We start from the raw sequence: 11635 nt of genomic DNA on the forward strand, positions 1-11635 counted from the left end.
AAACCCCAGAAGTTTGGAAAAGCCAGGAATGTGGATCGGCTAAGGGAAACTGCAAGGAGGAAGCAAAGCCAGCCTAAGAGAGAAGCCATGGGAGCTACCACCAAGAGTGCCACAGGGGCGGAGCCTCATGGAGCTCACAACTCATCACAGATTGCTTGGGATGTCCCACATGGAACTGCAGGACTTAATGCTTGCCCTGCTGGATTTTGGACTTGTGTTGGTCCCAATGCTTGGTATCCTGATGTGTGTACCTTTTGGAATGGTAGTGTTTATCTTGTGCCTTTGAATGTTGCAAGTGTTTAAGTTTTCATTTGTACAGGGGCTCACAGTTGAGTTTGCCTTGGATCTTGGGACTTGGACTTTTCAGCAATGCCAAAACTTTTGGGACTTTGGCAATATAGAGATGGACTGGAATGTCTTGCATAAAGGGATGTGCATGAGTCTTTGGGAGTCCAGGGGCGGAATGTTATGGTTTGTGTATAGGTGTCCCCCCAAAGCCTCATGCAGTCTTGGGGTAGCTTCTGGAGTTTGTGATTGATTACTGTGGGTGTGGATGCGGTACCTGCCCTGGGGCAGGTAATTTGCATTACAATGTAAGGTGGGAAAAGAAGCCAGCTGCTTGAGCTGCTGCTACCCCTCCCTTGCTCTCTTGCTCTTTGCCGCTGCCATGAAAGGTTGCCCTCTACTATGTGCTGCTCTGCCTTGGACCCAGCCGAGTATGGACTGAAACCTCCAGTAACTGTGAGCTAAATAAACCTTTCCTTCCTTCATTTTGAGTGTCGGGTATTTGTCCCAGCAACGAGAGAAGAGTAACTAAGACAGAGCCTGTGGCCCTCCTGGCCACCACTGTGCCGCAGGAGCTGGCATGGTGTCTGGCACACACACTGAAGTCAACTCCATCACGGTGTGAGGATGCCTAGAATTGAGTGAACAGGGGCAGAAAGGAGTCTGATTTATCCCTGGAGAAAATGAGTTTGAGGGGTAGAAGGCGCTTCCTCAAGTTCCTGACAAATAATTTGAGGCAACGCTTTGACAAGCACTCTGAAGTCTGGAGCAGCTTTGGCTACAAGAATAATGTTGCATTCAACCCAGCTATTGCCCTTTGAGGTGGCTTCCCCAAAGGGCTCAAGACAGCATATGACAGTGATCCACACACAACTCGGGACCTTGCACTTGCCAGATAGGCACTTAGACCGCTGAGCTATCTCCCTGACCCTAAGATCAGCTAAGTCTTGGAGGCTATATATCCACCAACAGATGAATGGACAAAGTGTGCTACTTAACACAATGGAGCACTACTCTGCCACGAAGAAGGACAAACTTGAGTAGGACAATGGACGCACTTGAGGCCATAATGTTAAGTAAACAGATCAGACACAGGAGCTTAAACAGCACACAGCTTCTCTTATGCAAGAAGACCAAATACGTTCAACAGCAAAATAAAAGCTAGACAGCAGAAGACAGGGAGACAGATCTGTCACAAGTGGGAAAATGGCCCAAGAGGTGGAGGGAGAGGGGAGAGGGATGAGGGGAGGGTTGAGAAAACCATGGCGATGTACCATAGTTGTGTACCAACTCCCTGGGATGGGGGTGGCAAACATTATGTGCTGCAAGGACAGACTCATAATAAATAAATGCTTTGGGGGCTGGTGAGATAGCTCAGTGGTCTAAAGCACCTGTGTAGGCAAGCACGCAGGGACCACGGTTTGATCCCCGGCACCACCTGCTGCTCTAGCCCTGCCCCCAGGGTGGGCTGCACTGGCCACACACACACACACACCCAAAAAAAAAAAAAAAAAAACAGAAAACAAAAACATAAAGGAATCTTTATTGAAACTATAAAACTATAATTCCATTTCAAACAGGGTTACTTCATACAAGTCTTCAAAACAGAATAAGCTTATCCTACCCATCATTCTTTTGCCTCCATTGTTAATCAATTTTATCAAACTGAAATTTGATAACACATCAGCCCTTCTATATGCTAGGCAAAGAGGGCTTACAAAAACAAGAGCATGAGCGAAGTTTAGAACTGTATTAAATCTGAGAGTTTGAGAGCAATGATCCTAAAAAAATGAATTTCAAAAAAAAATTCTTAAATTATAACTACGTCAAGATACAAATCACCTATAAAGGAAAGATGATTCTCAATACAAACTCAGACTTCTAAGATGTGCGTTGGTAGGTGAGTGGATAAAGAACGGTACATGCCAGCCAAGTGGATGCCTGTAACCCCAGTGCTCTGGGAGACTGAGGCAGGAAGATTTCAAGTTCAAGCCCAGCCTGTGCAAGTCAAGGAGAGCTTAGAGCGCAGTGTTTGAAGCCCGAAAAGAAAACTTAACAAGACTCACGTATTCTGCAAAATTATCTTTCAAAATTGAAGGGGAAATAAGATACTTCCACAATAGAGAACATCTAAAGAAATTCATGACCATCAAATCAGCACTCCAAAAAGTTTGTATGGATATGCTAGAAAGAGACAATGAAGATACCAATGCTAAAAAGCTCAACAGAATGAATTCACCAAGGACTGGCTAAATAGCTCAGTGGATTAAAGCACCTACAAGCAGGTGCAGGAGCCCGGGGTTCAATCCCTGGGACTATCGTGCCGGCCCTGCCCCTGGATGTGCTGAGAGGGCAATTGAGACTGGGTGTGGTGGCGTGCACCTGTAATTCCACCTCTTGGGAGGCTGTAAACAGGCGGATCCTTTCTAGTAGTGAGACCCTGAACACACTGTAGACTCTTCCTTAAAATACAAAAAAAAAAAAAAAAAAAGAATGAATTCGCCAGGTAAGGAGAGCAATTAAAAACAAGAGAAAGAAAAAGAACAGCAGGAAAATAGTCGGAAAATAATCAAATGACAAGGATAAGCAATCATTTATAACCAGCAATGTAAATGGTCTCAACTCAATAATCAAAACACACAGATGAGCAGAATGAATCAAGAACCAAGACCCAACAATATGCTACAGGCAAGAAACACATATAACCCCAAAAGAAATTTCTAGAATGAAAGTTAAAGGATGGGAAACAATACTTCACATAACAGGAACCCAGAAAAAAGCAGGAAGAGCTGTTCTAATTGCAAACAAGTCTTCAAGCTATGAGTCATCAGAAGAGATAAAGGAGGTCACTACATATCGGCTAAGGGAATAATTCAACATAAAAATATAAGCATCGGGGCCGGGGAGATGGCTCAGTAAGACAAGTGCTTCCCTGGCAAGCACAAGGGCCTCAGTTCAATCCCTAGTTCTGCCAATAATATATATATGTATATATGTGTATATCTAAAAATCTAATTTTAATTTTTCTCAACTTCAAAATGGCCTCAAAGAGGAAAAAAAAAAATCCTACCTCCTGTAGGGTCCCGTCCCCTCCGGCAACAATGATCACATCTGTGCTTTCCATCAGTTCCAGGAGTTTCTTGGCTTGTCCCTCATAATCCGTCTGAAATGCAAAGGAAGTCTGGTAAATTTACTATGCTAGGGGCACAGGACCAAGGTGAAATATATGGAATATTTTCTTTAAACACTGTTTTCCGTACTCTCCTACTATAAATTTTACATAATAGAAATGAAAAAAAAAAAAAAAAAAAACCCAGCTCTGAAAGCAATCAGGTATAGTTTTACAGGTTTATTCTTTAAGAGTCCAGAAGGGAAACTGCAGCTTTTCACTTTAAAAATCAAACTGAAACTCAATAACTTGCTCCAGTTACATAGCGAGCTAGTGAAAGGACCGAAGATTCCGCCCCATCCTTTACCCATCACTCTTCACAGGAAGGCAGAAGTCGAGCATCCGTGCAAATAAGCAGCAGCAGCGACAGATGTAAGGAGAAGAGCACAAATTTCAGGGCCCAAGAGGCCTGGATTAACTCTGCTACTTTCTGATTGGCCTGAAACTCTCTGAATCTTAATTTCCTTATCAATTGAAGCATGTACTGGGGAGAGGCCATAACAGCTTCCTTCGGCTGCTGTTATGGGACAGAACATCCAGCAATTGCACAGGCAATGTTTCACCACTGGTAAGTAATAGAAAGTTATAGTTTTGCTGTGATTGTACGTAAAAATACAGGTGTGTCTTCAAGTAGTCACAAATGGACACCTGAGCCTGGCCATGTTTAATGACAATGTTTCGTGTCAGAGACATGCAGAGTAATTTCAACAAGACAGGAACCTATGAGTACCTCAAAATTTAAAAAACAAAACTTTTTTCTTAAAATAAGAATATGCTGGGCTGGTGAGACAGCTCAGCAAGCTAAGCACTTGCTTCGGCAAGCGCAAGGACCAGGGTTTGATTCCCAGGACCACATGGCATGCCAGCCCTGCCCCCAGGTGAGCTGAGCCAGCCACCAAGAGTCTGAGTGTGGTGGTGGTGCACACCTGTAATCCCAGTGCTGGTGAGGCTGAAGACAGGAGGACAGGAGGATCACTACGAGTCCGAGCTGCCTAGTGAGACCCTGTACCAAATACATTTAAAAAAAAAAAAAGAAGAATATCCTAATAGCGCTGCCCTACAATGAGTAAGATGTCTCAGAGGGTAATATGTTTCATATCAAGTGGAGGCAGGAAACACACACCTTAGAGGTAAATCCCGCCTCTGTCACAGCTGTGTAACTATGCAGCTTTGCACCCTGTGTCCTCATTCATAAAGAGAACACTTCACACATACATGTACATCATCTACAATCATGTACATGAAATACTACAAGGTCGCACTCCAGCAAAATAACAAATGAAGTGCTCTGTCACTGAAAATTAAAGATACGGAGTAAAAGAATACAAATATCTTGGATATATCAATAAACAAGAATACAGTATGAAATACTGAACTCAAAACAGCACCTAAACAGTAAGAGTTTTCAGGGCGTTCAGTGAAGCAGGTGGAGCTGAGGGTCGATGCGGGCTTCCCAGGAATACAGGAGGGAAGACAATAGGCCCAGATCTGCTCAGGGCTGGCAACTCTAACAGAAAATCCCACCTGCCAGAACCAGGACCCAAACTGGAAATTGCTTCAAAATAAAAGCTAACTTTAAAAGATGGACAATAAAACCTACAAATAGCAGCAGTTTCTATTCCAAGAAAATATCAGTATTTCTATTACTTTTTAATTCTCATCCTTTTAAATTTCTATTTCCTGAGTAGTGACTGCACATAATATACTTGCTAAGTATCAAATTAGAACAAAACATACTCACAGGACATTTGAACGTGGGCTAAGTAGTTCAAGATGATTACTAGAGAACAGTTACTTTTGCTGGGTATGAAAATGTAGTTTCATAGAAGAGCATCTATATTGCCAAAACATACAGACTACAAAGTATTTGGGATAACATGAGGTACTGCCTGTTGATACATTTCAAAGAACCAAGCTATTGTGTGATGGTGTCCAGCAGACACACTGGCCATATGACGGCCACCATCAACCTAAAGACACGAGAAAGGATGTGTCAGCCACGCCACTGAGCACAGACAAGACCAACACAAGAACATCTTTAAACACAGATTGCTGGACCAGGGAGATAGCTCAGTGGCATAAGTGTCTGCCTGGCAAGTACAAGGTCCTGAGTTCAATCCCTGGTACCAAAAAAATAAAAAAATAAAAATAACAGACTGCTGAATAACTGGGATCATAATCAGAAAAAGCAGTGGCTGAGCCAGTCTGCTATGCAGCAATAGACAACTGGTGTAGAAATAAGCTTAAATATACCAATAATTATGATAAATGTTTATGGATCAAGCATTCCGTCAAAGCCATGGACAGGTCTCTAACATAACCTGTTTGTAGGCTTTTAGCAATGCCTTATAAATAGTGAATTTATGTGGTGTAGGGATATAGCTCAGTGGCATAAGCACCTGCCTGGCAAGTGCAAGGTCCCAAGTTTGACCCCTGGTACTGAAATAAATAAATAAATAAATAAATAAGTGAATTTATATTGACTACTTTTTATCATGATGTAATTAAGTCAGAAAATATGAACAAAATGATACCTTAAAAAATGTCAGATATGGAAATTAAGACTTGCCTAAATAATTCACAGGTCGAGCAAATTCATGATTGAAATTAAAAAATATTAGAAATAAACAGTAAATCTGAAACTACTATATGTCAACAGTTATAGGATATAGCTTAAGCAACAGAATAAATATATAGCTTTAAATATATGCAGCAGGAAAGGTGAAATTTAGTGAAATATGACTTGTGATCATGAAACATAGTGAATGTTTAAAACTGGAGGAAAATGTATTACAGTAAAGAACACACTGCTCCTAGCCCTTCTCACTGTACTCCTCTCGCTGTAAGCTGCTCATCTCAGCATCCTTGACACATGCTGAAGTTCTGCAAGTCCTCTTTCATGTCTTTCTGTGGCTGCCCTGAGGTTCTGAATCAGCTGACAATGTTTGCAATGACTTTTGTCACATAAAAACATCAAAATGTGTCGTCAGACCTTTTATGCACCAGATCTGCACAACTTCTGGCTCTTCCCTGAACTCAATGACCATGACAGGTGAATGTCCTGAAACTACCCCAGGCAGTGAGACAGCCACCATCACTACCAAGACACTCAGGAAAGACGATATCCAGAGCTGCTTCAGAAAGCGGCAAGAATGACGGGATAAGTGTGTCCAAAGAAAGGGGACAGGACTGTCAGGGGAATTAATGGCAATGTGGCTTTCACTGTAATAATTTTTTTAAAATTTAAACATTTACTCTATTTTTTAATCATACTTTGCATGTAGCAAAGTAAATAAAAACAACAATAGGATAAAAACCAAAGAAGGAAAAAATAATGAAAGAGACAATAATTGCGTGAAACAAACAGGTAAGATGAACAAACCAATAAACTGTTCTTGACAAGCACTAATGAAATTGATAAACAAGACCACTAAGAAAAAGGGACACAAATATGCAATATTAAGAATGAAAACGGAGCCAGGCACAATGCCACACACTTGAAATCCTAGCACTTGGAGACATAATCTCAACTTTTAAGAGATGGTGTATGCTTGGGGATGTAGCTCAACATTAAGGCCCCAAGTCCATTTCCATACTGAAAAAATAAAATTAAAAAAATGGCACTATACAGGTGCTGTAAGAAACTTGAAAGTTAGGGCTGGTGAGATGGCTCAGTGGTCTAAAGCACCTACTTAGAACAAGCTAAGCAAAGCACAGGGACCGCGGTTCAATCCCCCAGTACCACATGCCAGCCAGCCCCGCCCCCTGGTGGGCTGAGCTGGCCACACACACACACACACACACACACACATTAACAATAAAATAAATTTTAAAAAAAGAAATTTGAAAGTTAAAAAGATATTACGAATAACTTGATGCCATCTAATTGAAAATGTAGATGAAATAAATGAAAAAAAAATTTATAACAAATAAAAATTGGGATTTCTCTAGAACCACTGAAGAGGTTTCCCAAAGAAAATCTGCTCCTAACAGAAGTTTAAGCGCAGATGGTTTTGTCCATTAATGGCATCAATCATTCAGAAAACAAATCAAAATGGTTAGGATAGATATATAGTTACATTCTCTTAATGAATAGAGGGATTTGTTCTAATAGAGTTTGTAAATAGGATATCATGTCCGCATCTTGTACAGCAAATAACAACTAGGAAGAAGGTATGCAATGTGTTAATTATTGAAATTGTCCTACAAATTTGGTTTGAAACTGTCTCATTGCTATTTGTTTATCAATAAAATTATGGAAAAAAATAAAAAATCATTCAGAAAACAGATACTATTAGTCTTACATAAGCATCCCAGAGCTTGCCTACCTAGGAGCTAGGGTCTTGGAGCTACTCAAATGTACTCTTTCCCCTGATCCCCGACAGTAAACTGGAAGGCCATGTCCCAGACAGAGGAAGAGCTAAAAACTGCACAGTAAATTAAGACTAAATGACTGCTGAAGCTCTATGTCACCCTAAAAGTATGTAATATTACAATCAGACTTTCCACATTGTAAAAATGGTTTTCACTAAATACATCCCCACATATATCACTTAAAATTCAACAAAGTAAAGACTTCATACACCTGATTTAGCACAACTCTATAGAACTTTTGTCCCCTTTTTTCTTAAATTCTAAAGATTTGTGGTTTAAAGTTCTTCACCAGAGAATTCCTTATCAAAAAGAATGCCTACTTGTAAGTGAAGCTACCAAGAAATTAAATTACTCAAATTTGAGGGTTTCACATTTTTTAGGAAAAAAATCCTAATGTTCTCATCCTTCAACAGATAGTTTCATCTCCTATCTCTCAGATGAAGGGTATTAAGGTTCATGCCTCCATCTAATCCTGTTCTGAAAATGAAAGCACTGGGCCAGCAAGGTAGCTCAGTGGTCTAAAGTGCCTTATTAGGCAAACTTAGACAGGCACAGGGGACCGCGGTTCGATCCCTGGCACCACTTGCTGTGCCAGCCCCGCCCTCAGGACAGGCTAAACTGGCCAAAAACCCTGAAAATGAAAGCAGACACTGTCATAACAAAACCAAACCACTTTTATTAATTGTCAGAACAAGATGACACTGAATTCTTTGCTCATAAGTGACAAGTGATTTCTGCTGAGACATCAAGAGCACAGGATATGGCAGAAGGTGCGAGGGAGAAGCTTGGCTACAATACCATGTATGCTCTAGAGCCTTGCTTACCTTAACAACTGTCACATCCATGCCAGATAAATGTAGAATTGGGGCAGCATTTTTTTCAAATAGAGTCCTCGCTTTTCTGTAGATAAAGAGAAAGGATACAGGTAAGTTCATACAAGTTCTTGGGCAGAATAAAATCCCAATCTTCTTCTCTAGAACAAAACGATGGAACCTAGATTTCCTTTGTTTGTACAGGTCCAAGAGGTTTACACTGAGTAATGAGTCCCTACAGGAAGGAAGCCACTTTGCCCTCTGTCTATACGATGTGGAACGCCGACAGCTGCACGTGTGCCCCGCTGGAGAATGAACAGTAGTAGCTAGGGCTCTGCCCATGACAACAATACCTGATTTATTCAACTGAGCACCTACGGAATGGCAGACAGTACAGGAGCTTAGAATGTAGTGTGACAGAGTAGACGAGACTACCTGTCCTCCTGAAATCACTTGTACTCTCCCAATATGTCCTTACATTCCAGTGAAAGTCAGAGAGGGTACTTACTGTAACATTATGCATGAGGCCCAGAGGAATAGACTTAACCCAGTCCTATTTAAATCTAGCTCAGTTTCTCTTAATGAATAGAATGATTTGTTGTAATGGTGTTTGTAAATAGCATCACAAGTCCTCATCTTGTACAGCAATTAACCACTAAGAAGAATATATGCAGTGTATTATTTGTTGAAACTGTACTTCCGATTTGATTTGAAACTGTCTCATTGCTATCTGTTTATCAATAAAACTTTGAAAAAATAAATAAATCTAGCTCAGTGACCACAACCCTCTGGAAAGAAGTATATCTATCATCTTGGACAATTTCAAGTACTAGGAACATCTTCTTATCTTAAGATGTCATGATAATGAAATCGCTAGAGAAACAGCAAAAAATATTTTTCATTATTTCTGCTAGAAAAGGGAAATATTCAAAATTACCTAATGTAATTATAGGGTAAGTAGTCAAAAACTGGTCCAAAACATCCAGGCACAGTGAAGTTCTAGCTGTTTCCCTAGCACCTTATACCTCCGATAGTCACTATGACAGTGTCTGAAGATTGAAGTTACTGGGAAGGTGAAGGTAAAGCTTCATCGTCAACCTGAGTAGACTAAGACTTCTACAGCGTATTGGACTCTGGGGGCACTACACTGATGGGAGGCTGAGTCCACTGCGCATGCTCTAGGAGGTGGGTCGCAGGGGTGTGCCTCTGGATCATACGCCTCTCTCTGCTGCTCCTCCCCTTCTCTGCTTCCTGTCTGCCATGAAGTGAGAAGATTGGCTCCACCACATCCTCCTACCATGATGTTTCTCTCAGAGCCAGCGGACTGTGGAAAACTTGGGCCAAAAAACTCTCATCACGGAAGCTGTAGGTGTGAGATACTTTGTCTCGGAAATGGGGAAACCAACTAATACAGATATCCAAGGTTATCTTTAGGACTTGACTGAAAGCTCTCTTACTCGTCCTCAGGTCTCCTAGCTTCAGTGAGTATGTACAACATACTCTGAAGGTATTGAGTATGGCTGGATTAGTGCACAGACGAATGAGTAAACCTGCCCCACATGTAGGCACGTAGATTCTGAGGAAAAGAAAATGACATGATGGTAATGTCTTAAAAGACATCTTTTCAGTCTTACATGAGAAATTGTTCAACAGGCTTTGGTGAGCTTTTGTGCTTCAAAGGTACTATGCATGTGAGTCTGATAGCGAACTCTTAATCCAATTCAGGTCAGAATTGAAAGCAGTCTAGGGGTTGAGGGACACAGACATTGAAAAAAGTGAAGGTAAAATGGGGAGGGGCATGTGGGATCTCCGGTAACTGTATTCACTGTCAGTGTTCAGTTTAACAAATATGCAGTCAGAAAACTACCACCACAATCAAGACACAAAAATCTTTCATTCCAGAGATTGCCTTGTGTTTGTCTATCAAGATTTTGCCTTTACTCCTTGCACCTGGAAACCACTCACCTACTGTCTATTGCTGTTGCTTTGTTTTTCTAGAGTTCCACATACACTGGAACCATGCTTTTAACTATCACATTACAAAAATAAATGATATTTCCCAAAAAAATCAATGTCAAACATCTAATTGTATATTAATATTTATGGCCATCATATTTATTCAATCTTCCTTATAAAGTTTGTTGTTTTTTTTTCAAACCAATGAGCTATGCTTTGGCTTTTTCTTTTTCTTTCTTTTTTTTTTAATGTGTTTGGTGTAAACACTCACTACACAGCTCAGACTTGTAGTAATCCTCCTGTTTCCAGCCTCCCCAGTGCTGGGATTGAGTACAGGTATACAGCACCACATCTGGTCTCTGGGGCCAGCTCGGAGTGCCCAGGGGTGGGACCAGTGCAGCATGCAGTACTGGGGATCAAACCCGGTCCCTGCACTTGCCTATGCAGGCACTTAGTCCTCTAAGCTATCTCACTCACCCTTGCTTTGACTTTCTTAAGCAGATTTTATGTAAGAAAGAAATACAGTGATACCTAATGAAGAGCATGCAAAGTTATACACAGACCAAATTCCATGTCCCTTACACTGAGAGATACAACCACCAAATGGCACTCAGAAAACAAAATATTTCTTTATGAACTACGACAGAAATTGAGAAGGTTGGACAGATGCCCTCAGGAACTAACAAGGGCCCACCTGAACATACGTTAGGCAAATTAAACATACTGTAACTGTTTTACTGCTGTCGATGACAATCAGAATGGACTCAAAGGGCTCACTGGAAATCTCTTTTGGGTTCACTGTTTCACGGGTTCAACTCAAAGGCTGAGCTAGGGATACTAAGAAAATTTCTTTCCTGGGTTTCTCTCCCTGATAAGAGCACAGCAGCCAGCAGATCAGAGCTACTTCCTAAAAACAAAGCTCAGAAGTCTCCCCCCGCCGTATCAATCACAACACAACTGTAACCTCCTCCGAGTGCATTTAAGAAAGAAGGTGTGGAGCCCGCGAGATAGCTCGGTACACTAAGCGCCTGCTGAGGCA

At 41.2% G+C, this 11635-nt stretch overlaps 1 protein-coding gene across 1 annotated transcript in view; it reads right to left on the reverse strand.

Annotated features, from left to right (window-relative positions):
• The window catches only part of Agk (acylglycerol kinase), a 72438-nt gene that overhangs the window by 52457 nt on the left and 8346 nt on the right, over window positions 1-11635 (reverse strand). Inside the window, exons 4-6 of the mRNA XM_023712756.1 lie at window positions 8653-8728; window positions 3352-3448; window positions 731-739 (exon numbers count right to left, since the gene is read on the reverse strand). Of these exons, the coding sequence (XP_023568524.1) occupies window positions 731-739; window positions 3352-3448; window positions 8653-8728 (182 nt within the window). The remainder of the gene's footprint in view (window positions 1-730; window positions 740-3351; window positions 3449-8652; window positions 8729-11635) is intronic.

The sequence above is a fragment of the Octodon degus genome, unplaced genomic scaffold (genome assembly GCF_000260255.1).
Source record: "Octodon degus isolate 3935 unplaced genomic scaffold, OctDeg1.0 scaffold00027, whole genome shotgun sequence".
NCBI lineage: Eukaryota > Metazoa > Chordata > Mammalia > Rodentia > Octodontidae > Octodon > Octodon degus.